General features: G+C 36.7%; 2 protein-coding genes across 3 annotated transcripts; one reads left to right on the forward strand and one right to left on the reverse strand.

The window, feature by feature from the left end:
* Window positions 1-674: 674 nt before the first annotated feature.
* Window positions 675-11,234, reverse strand: foxred2 (FAD-dependent oxidoreductase domain containing 2). Its single transcript, XM_067428821.1, has 10 exons — window positions 11,083-11,234; window positions 10,473-10,692; window positions 8,753-9,058; window positions 8,383-8,634; window positions 7,013-7,345; window positions 6,765-6,931; window positions 6,515-6,680; window positions 4,444-4,670; window positions 3,510-3,680; window positions 675-1,277 (listed from the first exon to the last, which is right to left on the reverse strand). The coding sequence occupies exons 2-10, from the start codon at window positions 10,685-10,687 to the stop codon at window positions 1,057-1,059; spliced, it is 2,058 nt and encodes a 685-aa protein (XP_067284922.1). The 5' UTR covers window positions 10,688-10,692; window positions 11,083-11,234; the 3' UTR covers window positions 675-1,056.
* Window positions 11,235-11,839: 605 nt separating this feature from the next.
* Window positions 11,840-15,671, forward strand: hmox1a (heme oxygenase 1a). Of its 2 annotated transcripts, XM_067458987.1 has the most exons (7): window positions 11,850-12,011; window positions 12,088-12,129; window positions 12,342-12,453; window positions 13,395-13,610; window positions 13,727-13,999; window positions 14,911-14,959; window positions 15,038-15,671. In XM_067458987.1, the coding sequence occupies exons 2-7, from the start codon at window positions 12,089-12,091 to the stop codon at window positions 15,163-15,165; spliced, it is 819 nt and encodes a 272-aa protein (XP_067315088.1). In that variant the 5' UTR covers window positions 11,850-12,011; window position 12,088; the 3' UTR covers window positions 15,166-15,671. The 2 variants fall into 2 exon arrangements, with proteins under 2 accessions (XP_067315078.1, XP_067315088.1); XM_067458977.1 differs by having other exon boundaries at window positions 11,840-12,011; window positions 14,911-15,671.
* Window positions 15,672-15,777: the final 106 nt, after the last annotated feature.

Below are 15,777 nucleotides of genomic sequence, written 5' to 3' on the forward strand. Positions count from 1 at the left end.
CAATGTTTTGCGCTAGATTTTAGTAAAACACGCCTGCATTGCTTAGTCTGCAGTCATCGTCACCTAGATAGCCAATCAGCATCGATGTTGTTAAGGCAGTCGACCATTCAGAGAGCGTATCATGGTAGCGTAATAAGTACGTTCTTGATTTCCATAAAAGGTGATTTCCCACTTATATTTTATAAAAACAAAGATCAGGGTCTTGAATTGAAGGGCTTCAAAATGTCTTTATATATAATATTAATTAAATAGTAATTTAGATTAAAGATATATATTTCTTATTAATCTGGAGCAAAATCAGGAACATTACATGCATGTAAAGTTCCTGATTTTGCTCCAGATTAATATGCAGCATAGCGCTTATCTAACAGCATCACATCCTTGAAAAAATCAAGGGATTTCAAATTTACCTTTTTTTTCTTTGAGAACCAATGTTTTAGATTTTTTAAACTCACACTCCAGTCTTTTCACTAACAAATTAGTTTTTAATGACTATTAATGCGCTTCTGAACCTGTTTTAGTGCTAGAATGAAATATATATATATATATATATATATATATATATATATATATATATATATATATATATATATATATATATATAAATTGTGTGTATGTATATGTTTATCTGTAATTTAACATACTAAAGGTAAGCACAAACACAAACCTTTCTGAAATTAATAATTAATGATGGGATGTCTTTATTGTTATAAATATACGTTATAAATATACACACATGCATGTCAACCCATGAAAATACTTAATATACCTCTAACAATAGTATAAAAATATAAGTTACGCATTGTACTGCAACACCACACCAAACCCAACACCATAAAACAATAAATGTAAAGCTATACTTTGGCTTATAAAAACTATGGCTAATAAGGTAATACTCAATATTTCATTTAACCGTATGTTTGATCATAGTCTGAGCGAGCTGGATGTGGGATGTTTTCAATAAAAATCTAAGTAGATTCCATGAGAAGTGGGAGGTAGATGATGAACAGGATTTTAAAAGCAGAACAGATTCTGTCTTTGGTACCATTAATGCCCTCAAAGGTCAAAGTTCACAGTTGAAACGACTGCAGTGCCTGCATGTTTCAGGGATTCGGGAAGGTATTCGGGAACTTCTCCCTGATGATCAGCCATGAGTCCTGCCTCACGGGCATGTTGCCATAGGTGGCTGTTTCCCACAATGCCCTGCTTTCTCAAGTAACCTTGGCGGCAAAAGAGGGGTGGGCTACGACTGGTGAGGGACAGAAGGAAACAGGATTCTGAGGGAAAAGGACACAAAGAAGCACAAAAATAAATGAAACATTTGGGAAAAAAATAGTTTTGTTGGCATATACACAACAGTTCAAAAAATTTGAGGTCGGTAAGATTTTTTTTAAAGGGGTGATGAATTGAGAAATCAACTTTCCCTTGAGCTTTTGATATATAAAACACCAGGCCCAGAAAACGATCGTGTGCAATATCTTGACGTCATCGACTGACGAAACACACCTCTACAGAATAATAAGCACGTGTAATTCAGTAGCCCCGTCCACTGATTCATCAGCTAACTAGCCAGCAGCAATAAACATGCCAAAGAAGATAGCAAGATATTGTGGAAGAACACAGTCACTGCATAAGCTTCCTTCGGATCCTAATATTAGGAATGTGTGATACTTCATTTTTTTTTTTTAATGAAATTCCTGCTCACGTGGGGAAGACATGTACGCGTGTCTGCTTCATTTCACTGCGGAATAGTCTCAGGTCGATGCTGGATTTGTACACATTTGAGATTAAAACACAATGTTGTGCCTTCTATATTGGATCCGACAGGATTTGTGCAGCACACTTATGTGAGTAAAACGTCTTTTTTATATGTATTAGTAGTCCCGGGGCTATGTGTTTTCAAGACGGGCTACTAGAACGAAAGCCCATCGGCAGGCTGGTGAATAGTGAAATAATATTCCTTTCTTGATCTGTGTTTGTGTGTGTGTGTGTGTGTGTGTGTGTGCGCGGTTCGCGCTTATATCCACCGATCGTGCGGGCGATGTACTACAGAAATAATATTCCAATCAATCGCGAGTGGATGAGAAATAAATAATTGTGTTAGTTTGATGAAGACGTTTGCGAGCCCTGTGATCGAGAGAATAATTCCGTGGTCGCTTTAAAAACAATCCCTCCCTCATGAAACCCAGCGTTCAGGAGAGAGCCTCAAAACCAGTGTAGAAAATAGCCTATTACTTATTAGTTATGATGTTTTTGAATGTAAAAACCACACAAAAGTCATTAGTTGACCTCAGACAACAGTATATATATATATATATATATATATATATATATATATATATATATATATATACATACATATATATATATATACATACATATATATATATATACATACATATATATATATATATATATATATATATATATATATATATATATATATATATATATATATATACATATACATATACATATATATATATATATATATATATATATATAAGCCAGTCCATGACACCTTTAATGCTCTAGAAGTATCTTCTGCTCAGCAAGGCTGCATTTATTGATTAAAAATGCAGTAAAAACGTAGCCTGACAAGCCAGACCCACATCAAGATGTTTGGTCTGGAAACTCACCATAGACAGGGCTCAATCCGAGGGGCGGGATAAACGGTTGTCTTTCAAACTCCCTCTGCGCACGATAGGATAGCGCTACACCAACCAGAGCAACGAAGGTGAAGCAGAGCTTGTTGATAGATTAAACATTCGCCGTATCCGGTCAGCAAAACTCAGAACACATCTTCCCTTTTTAAGAATGACTTCAGTGCCGTTCTTTGTTCTTTTCTCAGAGAAAAGCTTAACTCCAAGTCTTCCAGAGTCGCGGTCAGAACTGATTCGAAAGACCGCCGTTCGCCAGTTTCTGTGTTTACTAGAAGCACGCAAACGCAACTCGGCCGTCGTCATTATGGCCCCGCCCACCGACTCTATACACGATGTGATTGGCCCGGCAAGAGTTAGGCCATTACAGCTCAGAATGGTATTGAGAGTTGCTAGATGACACTTGCGGGCAGATTAAATTTGCTGCCGCTAGGGTGCGTCTAGATTTCTAGGCTAGTAAAAACTGTGTTATTGTGAAATATTATTACAATTTAAAATCAGCATCATTACTCCGGTCTTCAGTGTCACATGATCCTTCAGAAATAATTTTAAAATAAAGATTTGATGCACATGAAGAATTTCTGATTATTATCAATGTTCAAACAAGTTTTAATTTTTGTTTTTCGTGGAAACACAATTCATTGATTCAATAAAACAGCATATATTTGAAATAGTAATCTTTTGTAACATTTTAAATGTCAATTACAATCAGTTTAATGCATCCTTGCTGAATAAAAGTATTAAATTCATTTTTTGTTTATGTTACTGACCCTAAATGTTTGTATTGTAAAACATCCATAATGTGTATATTCTATGAATTTTATTGGCGCTCAGTATGTACATACTGACCAGCATAAAAGGCCCTGAGGTCGGTTTGGAGGCAGTGCTCGAGGAAGCGTCTGAGAGGTTGGCTGTGTGATATGGGCTGATCCCATTCAGTCAGGAAGTCCTCGACCATGTGATGAATGGCCTCGGGTCGCGGTAGTGGCCAGCCAACTGGACGCTGTCTCATATCTTTTTCTATAGAAACATAAAGCACACTTCTTTTAATATCCAGTTTAAATCCAGTGATATTGATAAGACATCAACAGAAATTATTCTCAAAAATATCCCTGAACTTTTCCCTGAATGATGTTTTTATTCCCTTTCTGGACATGGGCAGTATAGTGTGCATACACTTAGATACGCTCTCGTCCTAATAATACATTTCTTAAACTGTGTTCTGAAGATGAACGGAGGTCTTACAGGTGTGGAACAACATTTGGATGAATTATTAATGACAAACATTACATTTTTGGGTGAACTAACCCTTTAAAGGGCTTGAACTCTCACATATGTGGGAAATCAATCCGCTGATTCATAACCGTTTGAATCTTTATTTGAGTATTAAAAACAAACCCAGAAGAGAAGACAATGCTGAATAAAGTCGTAGTTTTTGTTATTTTTGGACCAAAATGTATTTTCGATGCTTCAAGAGATTCTAATGAACTACCTGATGTCCCATATGGACTACTTTGATGATGTTTTTATTCCCTTTCTGGACATGGACAGAATAGTGTGCATACACTTAGATATGGATACGCTCTCAGACTAAATATAAAATATCTTAAACTGTGTTCTGAAGATGAACAGAGGTCTTACAGGTGTGAAACGACATTAGGGTGAGTCGTTAATGACATCAATTTCATTTTTGGGTAAACTAACCCTTTAAGAATTAATTGGCTCTCCATTTACAATATGCTATATACAGTAAATCTCAAAATATACTAAAGAAGCTCTTCACCTGTAGGTAGTGTGTTATAGTAGTAGAGGACGGGATGGAGGAAGTTGGACCTCCAGGCTTTGGTCCATTCTGACTCAGCCCGACCGGGCCCTAGCGTATCAGTCCGGTTCAGTCCATACTGCATGACCAAGACCAGAAGACCATGATCTGAGAGGGGACGACCGGACAGAGCAGACAACTGGGGTAGGGCCTGCAGGGGAAACTCCTCCAGATATTCACAGTAAGACCTGTGGAAGGAAGGAGGAGAGAGGTTTGTGTAGGTCATTTTATATACAATTAAGGATCACCCGATTATCATTTTTTCAAATATTTCTGCAGATATTTAAGCATTTTTTCCATAATCGGGTATCGGTTTTGTACCGATAAATCCATCTTGTGGCTGTTTTGAGAACCGTGCGCAAAACCACCATTAAAGCACTGCGTTTGAGGTGAGATGAAGAGTCATCAACGGTGGTCAAAAGAAATAATAATTTGCCAACTTCAAATAAAGGCAACTTTATTTAGCATAGCAGCCATTAAGGCACAACTGAGATATGTTTCATGCTTGATATGCAGTTAAATCTTGGTGCTAAAAAAGAGAGACAAACTCATGGAGTCGTGTAATCAATCAAGTCACGTCACCCTTTTATTTAAACAAGACACTTTAGTCACAGTGCACATTACTTTTTTGCACTCTTTCAGACCCCTTTATTTATTGATATAGAAGTGTGTTTTGTTATGCATGCAAGGAGCGAAATTTATAGAGAAAATTATAGAGAAAAGTTTAGTTCAGTGTTATAACTGTCAAAAACAGAAATAATATATTATCTAAATAATATATTATCTATAATATATTATATAAATCGGTTCTTCGGGGGGGGGGGAGGTTGGGGGGGGGGAGAGAAACGGTTGTCTTTCAGAGTCTCTCTGCCCGCAATAGGATATGCTACAACCAAGGGGGTAATCTAGCACTCGGAAAGCGTTCCACCCATTGCTAACCAAGTCATCACCTGCTGTTAGGATCCCATTGACTCCCATTCATTTTTGAGTCACTTTGACAGTGAATAACTTTACATCTGAAGCGTTTAAAGACTCCATTTGTCCGTTGTTTATTTCTAAAGAAACACGACAATGTATAAAAGGCTCCGTTACCTTGTATCTTACACTATCGCCCCGTAGAAGCTGTTTTTGTAAAAATAGGTTAACGATTGCGTCATAACCACTAACTACTAGAACAACTACTAGAAGACCTACAACTGTCAGACAGGAGGCTTACGTCATATCTACGTCATCAAGCTCAGTCTGAGCCTGCGCAGTTCGCTCAGCCATCAGGAAGTGAGTGCTCCTTTACTGACATCACTTAACGCCGTAGAAGTCAATGGGATAGCTCTGTCCATTTCTTTTACTGTCTATGGCTACAACCAGAGCGCTATCAGTGGTGAGACAACAGTCACAAGCGGGTTGTGGCTGAGTCCCATGCGTTTTTCCACCAGAACTTTTTTCCGGTCTGCAAAACTCTGAACACATCTTCCATGTTTAAGAATGACCGCCGCAACTCTGCCGTCATTATGTTAAATTACGCCCACCGACTCTATACACGATGCGATAGGCCTGACCTGAGTTTGGCTTTTACAGCTCGCAAGCCAACGGAGTTCGGTTTCTACAAAAATATGAAGCAGCACAACTGTTTTCAACATTGATAATAAAAATGTTTTTTGAGCAGCAAATCATCATATTAGAATCATATTAGAGCTTTGATCACAGGAGTAAATTACATTTTAAAATAATAGAAAACAGTTATTTTACATAATATATATATATATATATATATATATATATATATATATATATATATATATATATATATATATATATATATATATATATATATATAATAATATTTCACAATATTACTGTTTTTACTGTGTTTTTGACTAAATAAATGCAGCCATGTTCAGCAAAAACAACTTTTTTCAAAAACATTCCAAACTGAAATGTAAACGGTAGTGTTTATCACTACAGTTCCATCAACTGAGTGATTTGATACCCAGATACGACATACTGTACATGCATCTCTTGAAACATCTCTTACCCCCGCAGTAAAATAATGTCCCCAAGAACCCCAAACATTTGGTATGGTCCAGAGGCTTCATTCACCCTCTTAAGAATCCAAGACTGCAGCTGACTGATGGGTAATGTTGTAGCAGGCCAGGCAATGTTATGGTAACGTTGCTCCAGGATTTTGTGAACAGCACGCACTGTAGAAGCAAAACAGAGAAACTTTGATATGAGCTCTTTTGACAAACGTGAAATGTTATGCCGAAGTGAGATGTAATGCTTACCAGTGTAGCGGAACCCATGAACAAATCCTCCGGCAGACATGCGATAATCTCTGGAGTGGGCTGCCGTACCCAGGACAAACATGTTGGGTGTCCCTCGGCCTTCATACCAGGCTGTTACTCCTGGCAAACGGCCCCGGGCACCGCTGCTTTGGGCCGGCCGTGCAGATCTGGATAAAAAATGAAAAGATTTTGTCAATCTGAAAATAATTCATATTCATGATAAATGTAAATGATGGGTCAAATCTTACCCATCAAAGATGGAGAAGTTAAAACGGAAGCCCAGGCAGCGGATCACTCGGTCGTACGGCTGTCTGAGGGAGAAGTTATCAGTGTGGTAACCAGGCAGATTTTGACCGGTGACCTCTGAAATGTTGTTGCCATTCTGGTCATCAAGCAGTTCAGTAAGAGTTAAATACAGCGGCTCCTTTCCCTCCGTCGATGTTTGACGTCTTTTCCTTGCTGTTCTTCTTTTCCCACCATCTTTTCCTCTACGAACAATGGCAATATCCTCCAGTCTTCCCTCTACTAGACCATCCAGAGATTTCAGCTGGTATGTGTCTAATAGCTCATTATTTACTGCCCTGAAAAACAGAAATGATAAAGTCACCATGAAATAGGGTGACCACCCGTCCCGCTTTGAGTTGTACCGTACAGCATACAGAAAATCTACCGCATTTTCATCAGTCTGTTGGTTTTTAATTATCATATTAAGCAAACATGCATGTGTTCTTTTGCCTTTTTAAGAAAGCATTTTATTTTAATTTTTTTCCAGCGTAGTTCTTACCTATATTTAACAGCACTTTGTCAAGTAACATCCCGCCTTACGCGAATACAACAGACCTTTTAAAAAAAAAATCCTATCCAATGGTTGAAAAGAAAACAAAGTAAACACAGTCACTTGTAGGCTGTAACTGCTGTCAATCAAAATGTGGAGCGGGTAACTCGTTCCATGTGTCCCCTGTCATAACTAATGGATAAAAATAAATTAATATACATTTTATTTTATTTGTTCATTATTTATTTTGTTGGATTTTAATTGTACTTGGTCAAATCTATTTCAAAAATAGTTTATCTGCATGATGCCTGCTGCCTTTGGGCTCAGTGATGTTGACATAGTAAAATAAAGACATTATGTTACATTTTGATGTAACAGTGTTTTCTGGGAGGGAGACGATCATAAGACAAGATTATGAAAAGGCTTTTTGTTGACATGTATGACATGTTCCTAGATGAACATAAGTTGTTGGTCCTGGAACAACATTGTAATCAGGATTGGCAGGTGTGTGAGCAATCAAAAACAGCTCAATGTTATCTTCTCCGCCAGAGGGCGTATTCTTTGCTGTTTTTGTATGTGCGGGGGCTTCAGAGTGCCTAATTGTATGTTTGGTGGGGCATTAACCCACAGGAAAAAAACAACCTTTGGCAATAACTTTCCACAGGACTTGGCAACACTAATTGCAATTATCCAATCAGTGCCCTCTGATTTTGGTAAAAGGGTTAGGGATAGATTTAATGCTGTGATCCTACCTGGATAAATCACTTGTGAATTTTTGATTGTAGTTATAAGCAGACTTAAAAATTGCATTTTCCAATAAGTTGGACGGAGAGGATTCAGTACCTGAGGTCCCCAACGTAGTGTGTCTGCCATGCGAGACGTACTGGGCTGGGACTATACAAGTGAACCCGGCTCGCTCTACCCAAGATGCTTTGTGCCGTCTCAAAGGCGGAGTTTCCTTTGCCAAGGATTAACACAGCTTGTTCTTTAAACTCCTCGGGATCAGTGGGAATAGACTCATAACCTTCCACCAGGTCAGAGCCAAGAAAATCCACCTGCTGAGGAACCCAAAGGCCTGTAGACACTAACAGGACACTGAAGAGACAAAAAAATGACATGTTATGAGGGCAAATCAGAGACCTGCTGATAAATATTATTTAATTACATTTGAAATTACATTTGAAATAAAAATAAATGAATGAAGTTACTATACCTGCACTGATAACTGACACCACTCTGATCGGACAGGATGTAGCCTCGGTTTCCACTAAATTCTGATGCCTTAATTCTTCCTATATCAGCTCCATATTTAACCTTTAGCCCCAGCTCTTTCACAAACATTGAGAGGTAACGTGGGAAGTCATCAGCATTGGGGTAAAGCTCCCGGCTAACTCGTTGAAACAGGAGGTCGGGCCTGTCACTCAAGAGGGAGTTCCAATCATGACGCAAGTTGAATTCCTTGTTTCGCCTCCCAGTGTATATTTTATTAATGCTGATGAGCTTTCTGTGCCGTGGATATCTGAAAGCAATACAGTAAATAAAGCAATGTTTAGCCTTAAAGGAGTAATTCACTTTAAAATGAAAAATGCTGCATGATTTACTCACCCTCAAGCCATTCTAGGTGTACATGACATTCTTCTTTCAGACGAACAAAATCATAGTTATATTAAAGGGTAAGTTCACCCAAAAAGGAAAATTCTGTCATTAATTCCTCACCCTAATGTCGTACGACACCCATAAAACCTCCGTTCATCTTCAGAACACAAATGAAGATATTTTTGCTGAAATCCGATGGCTCAGAAAGGCCTTCATTGACAACAATGAAATTTCCTCTCAAGACCCATTAAGGCACTAAAGACGTCAATACAAAGCCCATCTCACTACAGTGGCTCTACAATCATTTAATGAAGCCACGAGAATAGTTTGTGTGCACAAACAAAAATTAAATAATGACTTAAATTGCAAAAGCTAAATTCATAACAAAGCTTTGGTAAAGCATTGGTGTCAATGGAGGCCTTTCTGAGCCATCGGATTTCAACAAAAATATCTTCGTGTTCCGTCTTACAAATGTCGAACAACATTAGGGTGAGTAATTAATGACATAATTTTTATTTTTGGGTGAACTAACACTTTAATAACTATCCTGACACTTCACAGCTTTATAATGGCCGTGATAGGGTCCATTGAGTTTGAAGCTCAAAAAAGCACATCTATCCATAATAAAAGTAATAGATCTCCTTCCGTATTCAACTGTAAAACGCTTAGTCAAAACGCTTACTACGTTCTAGTACTTCGTCGCGCCAGTTACTTTTTTTCTTTAAGTTGAATACGGAAGACCGTCGGACGGAAGCTGGATATTTTTCTTTATAAAAGGTTTAAATGTGGATATTTTTCTTTCACAAATGCATCGATTTGCTTTAGAAGGCCTTTATTAATCCCCTGGAGCCATATGGAGTATGTTTATTATGGATGGATGAGCTTCAATCTCAATGAACTCCATCACTGCCATTATAGATCTTGGAAGAGCCAGGGTATTAATTAATATAACTCTGATTGTGTTCATCAGAAAGAAGAAAGCCATATACACCTAGGATGGCTTGAGGGTGAGACGATTATTGGGTAATTTTCATTTTAAAATGAATTATTAAGAAAAAGATTTTTAAAGTTTACTCCTAAAATTCAACAGCATTTTCAACCTATATTAATAAATCTTCAGATAGAAGATACTGAAAGCAAATTGAGTTTTATTCCATTATATTTTAATTATGTTGCATGTTATATTAGATGTAATTAAAACTGTTTTAAATGTATATGTTTTACTCATTTATGTTATCTTTTTACAGCAGTATTTTGCAATAATTGAATGTACATTACATTCCTTTTGTTCTAACTAAGTTTAAGAAAACATCCTTTGTCATTCAGATATCACGTACATGTTGAAGAAGCTGCCTGGTCCTGAGTTTCTCTCTAGAATGATGTAATCTCTCTGGCTCCGGGACAGAAAGTAGCCCATCTGGAGCCCTGCCGGTCCAGCTCCCAGCACACAGTACTCATGGCTCACGGTGTTATTACGGCCATGAAGAGCAGAAGCAGAAGAGGCCAGGGACAGGACACACAGGAGCCTGAAGAGAGGCTGAATCAGACTCATGAGGCCTTGGGATGGAAATACAAACAACAGAGTAGAGCCAGGCGCTGTAATATAAGGTTCACCTTTAAATACCTACAGATAATTAATCATGCATTTGTTCTTTTCTAATAAAACTAGAACTAACTACAGATGGATACATGGCGAAAATAATAAGCTTTTAAACTATAACTACTTCATATAATGAGGCACACACAATAAATAAATAACTTAATAAGTAAACACAGTAATTGAGAGGAGTAATAAACAACATATATGTTTTTTCTAAATAGGCACATGTTTACTGATAGTCAATTATGGCTCCTCTGTTCCAATACTCGGGGATGCGGCAACATCCAACACATGTAAGAGCGAAAAACACAGTATAGTGTAAATATATTGGGATTCAATCAACGTACCGTCAACTACAGCTGCTCCTGCGATCCTTTAGGAATGAAAAATATGGAGATAAACGGAAGGCATTTCGTAAAGTTCATCTTTGCGATTGCACGGTTTTCATAACATCTTTTACAGACAGAAGACAGAGCGTACATTTGACGTCACGAAAGGATTGCCGTCCAACCCAATGAGGGACCAGAGGGGCGTGGTTAAACAGTGTTTTGCTTCTATTTCCTAGCGATTTTAAGTAAACCTTTTTTTGAAAGTTGCATTGAAACTTTTATTATACTCTCATCATTTATTGTTTATATTTTCAAATGCTTTTCAGATGTGATGTTTTATCCGTGTCTCAGTGAGAGAAAATTAAAAAAGAAGCTATTCCTCAATTAACTTTTTTAAATATTGTTAATATTTTAAATAAGGTTTTTTGTCTAAATTTGCATTTAATATCCTGCAATCATCACAATAAATTAATTTATTGCTTTAAACTACATTGTCATAGTTCTGAGATTTGCTGTGTCATGTTTAGAACGAAACACAAAAAAAAAAAAAACATGTCATGTCAAGAAATCAGCGTAATAAAATCAGCGTAAACTTTAAAAGTGCCCACAACACATTTTTTAAATAGCCTACTTCATTAGACTTAGTACTCTTAATAACACACTTTAAAACCCATATAAACTATAATGACTAAAATAACGTCTCATGACTCATCATTGCTTTGTCATGAGAAACCATTGAGATTTCTCAGGCGAAAAAAAGTCCAGTCATGGTTAGTTAAAAATATGGAACCTCGGCATTTTCACTTCCCCTTTCACTAAATCTAGTGACTCAGAAAACGTATAAAAATGAAGTGGCGCAGTTAGGGAGATCACACTGAGATTTCACTCTGTGAAGGACGAGAGATAGAAGCACATAGAAACACATAAAAAGGACATCGACACCGCAAGTAAGCTGGCAAAACTTTATTTAAATATGTTAAAGTGGACATTGTGACATTTGATAACAAATATTTGTTGTTTTAGAATGGAATCCATGAAAAGTAAACCAAGAGATGGCAATGGCAGGTAAAACACTTATTTTTGTTGATGCAGCCAATGCAATAATTAACAATAGTGATTATGAGAACACCATTTAAGCCTGAAGTAAATCATAGCAAAAGTAAGAAACTACAGCAATTGCAAATGTAATAGATATAGACTGTTACAGTGCTAGATATACATATACACTACTGTGGAAAAGCATGAATCAGTGAGTGACTTATATATTTTCTCCACAGTGATCTGTCTGAGCAGATAAAAACAGCCACCAAAGATAGTCACGTGAGAGCTGAAAACACACAACTGATGCTCAACTACCAGAAAGGACAGATCACGCAAACACAGTACAAGGTAAAGAGCTATACAAACTAAGATCATATCTTCCACATCAAGAGGCAAGCAAATAATGATGACTATAACATGTAAAGAAATAGATAAACTATTATATATGAAACAAAAGGGGTTTAAAATAACTTGTAGGTAAATGAGATATTGTGCTTTGAAACAATCTAAAATGTTAAAAATATAAACAAACACAAATACCAAAAAATTACAATGAAAGTGCTGCTAAAAGACTTTTTGGGCATGTAGCATAGCACTATGGTTTTTCAGACATGTACCTGTAATAAAACAGGGTATTTTTTACATACCTTAGAATACTGAATTTAGTAATCATTCAAGACTATATGGTATATATCAAAGTAACAGGATAATACCATCTTATGTGTCTGCTGTAAAAAAAATAATATTTTAATGATCAATTAATTAGTCAAACATGTCTTTGTTTAATCGATATCTTGCATTTAAAATGTCCTCACGTGCATCAATGAGCCTTGGCCACCCATGACCTTGTCACCAGTTCACCACTGTTCCTTCCTTGGACAGCTTTTGATTTTTTTGATATTTGATATTTTTGATAAATTAAATAGATATAATAAATCCTGTATACCTGCTGCAATCGTGTTTTTAAATGACTTATTATATAAAATGTGTATTTTGTGAGTGTTGTGTTGCTGAGCATGTATACTGTTGTCTACATAGAGAATTTCCTTCAAGGACAAATTAATAAAGAGCTGTTAAATTTGTAAAAAATAAATAATAATGATTACAATTAAAAATGATTTATAACTAAATCCATAAAACAATCCCATGACGGAACCCCTAGAAGATTCTACAGCGTCTGACAGAACGCTTTAAGGTTCTATATAGAACTTGTCATTTTAAGAGTGTACGAACACATCTAACTTCATCTGTGTCATGTGTTATAATTGCAACTGTTCATGTGTTTCCAGCTTCTGCTGTGTTCTCTGTATGAGATCTACCGAGCGCTAGAGGAGGAGCTGGACAGGAACGCCGACCATCCTGCCGTTCAGCCCATCTACTTCCCTCAGGAGCTGGCCAGACTGGAGTCTCTGGAGCTGGACCTGGAGCACTTCTTTGGACCCCACTGGAGGACGAGAATAACAGTGCCCGCCGCCACACACAGATACTCACAGAGACTGAGAGAGGCGAGTGTGTGAATAGTCTCTTTAAGAGGAATTCATGAGGATGTGAAATTCTAACATTCAGCGCACTTGCGTTCCAGCGTTTCTCATTCTAACTCAGCGCTCTCTGTTCCCTTTAGATTGGCGAGAACAGCCCGAATCTTCTGGTGGCACACGCCTATACGCGGTACCTCGGCGACCTGTCTGGAGGCCAAGTGCTGGGCAAAATTACCCAGAAATCCTTGGGATTGAGCGGCAGCAAGGGAATATTATTCTTCTCGTTTCCTGGAGTGTCGAGCCCCAACAGATTTAAGCAGCTGTACAGGAGCAGAATGAACAGCATTGAGCTCACTGAGCAGCAGAGACAGGAAGTGCTGGATGAGGCAACCAGAGCCTTTGAGTTCAACATTGAGGTGAGCATTGATATCCATCCATCGTCAGTTAGATTTTTTGGAAATAAATTAATACTTATTGCATTAGATTGATCAAAAGAAAGATATTTGTAATTGATGAAAATCCAGCTTTGCCATCACAATAATAAATTACATTTCAAAATGTAATTTCAAAATATACATCAAAAAATATATAAATTGTAATTTTTCACAAGATTAGTTTTTATTGTATTTTTGATTAAATGGATGGATGCAACAGAACGATGATAGATGGATGAATGAATGAATGTACAAAGATAAGCAAGATGGATATAGAATGACAATGATAATCGATTATATATAGAAAGATAATCAATTGATGAATAGGTTATATAGAATGATAAAATAATTGATAGATGATGCAGAACGATAATCGGTGGATGACTATAGAAAGATAATCAATGGATCAATAGATGGATATAGAATGACAGAATAATAATCGACCAATGGATATACAGAACGATAATAGATGGATAAAGATGTAGGTAAGATATAAATGTAGAATGATAATCGATAGATGGCTATAGAACTATATAGAAAGATAATCAATTGATGAATAGATTATATAGAATGATAAAATTAATCGATAGATGATGCAGAACAATAATGATGGATGACTATAGAAAGATAATCAATGGATCAATAGATGGATAGGATGGAATAACTGACTGATGGATTTACAGAATGATAATAGATGGATAAAGATATAGATAAGATATGGATGTAGAATGATAATTGATAGATGGATATAAAGATAATTGATGGATGGTAGACGGTGACAGAACAATAATCAGTGGAGTGGGTGGATATAGGACAATAATAGATGGATGGAACAATATAGATCTAAAAGTAATTCAGACTAACCAAGATGTTTGTATGTCATTTTTAAACAGGTTTTTGACGATCTTCAGAAAATGCTGAGCATCACAGAGGAAGCTTCAAGTGAGTATCATAAAGTCCAAAATGGCATGGAAATACTGAATGCACAAGATAGTTACCATCTTGCTTTTGTTTGTTTAGGTGAAAAAGGAAATGACGCCGCATCCAAACCTCAGCCAAAAACCTTCTCCAACTCTCCGATGCTCCAGTTCGCTTTAGGTGTGGGGATCACTTTGGCAACGGTCGGGATGGGAGTTTATGCTTTTTAAATCTGAACATTTTATCCTCATCTGTTTGTAACACAGTACCAAGACGAGGTCAAATCTACAGGCCTATATTTAACCAACACTAATCATGGATATTACAAAACATGCACTCGGTAATAAATCAAGTACATTTTCAACTGATCCAGATAGTCATTTTCCCCAAATAGTTTTTGAAATAAGAGGTTACATTTTCCTTTAAAGGGATAGTTCACTTTAAAATGAAAATTCTGTCATCCTTTACTCACCCTCAAGTTGTTTTAAACCTGTATGAATTTCTTTCTTCAGCTGAACACAAGGGAAGATATTTTGAAGAATGTCAGTAAAGAAACTGGAGCCATTAACTTCCATAGTACGAAAAAAAAAATACTATGGAAGTCAATGGCTCCAGTTAACTGTTTCTTTACTGACATTCTTCAAAATATCTTCCTTTGTGCAGCCTTTCTGCATTTACATTTATACATTTGGCAAATGCTTTTATCCCAAATGCTTTTTTTTTTTTATCTCTCCCTAAATATGTACTAATTTATGTATTCTTGAAAAATTTAATAAAATATTAATTTAAAAAAACTAAAACAATACTGGTTTGTCCTGGTTGCTAAAAGACAGACACAAATA

This window comes from Pseudorasbora parva, chromosome 2 (genome assembly GCF_024679245.1).
Source record: "Pseudorasbora parva isolate DD20220531a chromosome 2, ASM2467924v1, whole genome shotgun sequence".
Lineage (NCBI taxonomy): Eukaryota > Metazoa > Chordata > Actinopteri > Cypriniformes > Gobionidae > Pseudorasbora > Pseudorasbora parva.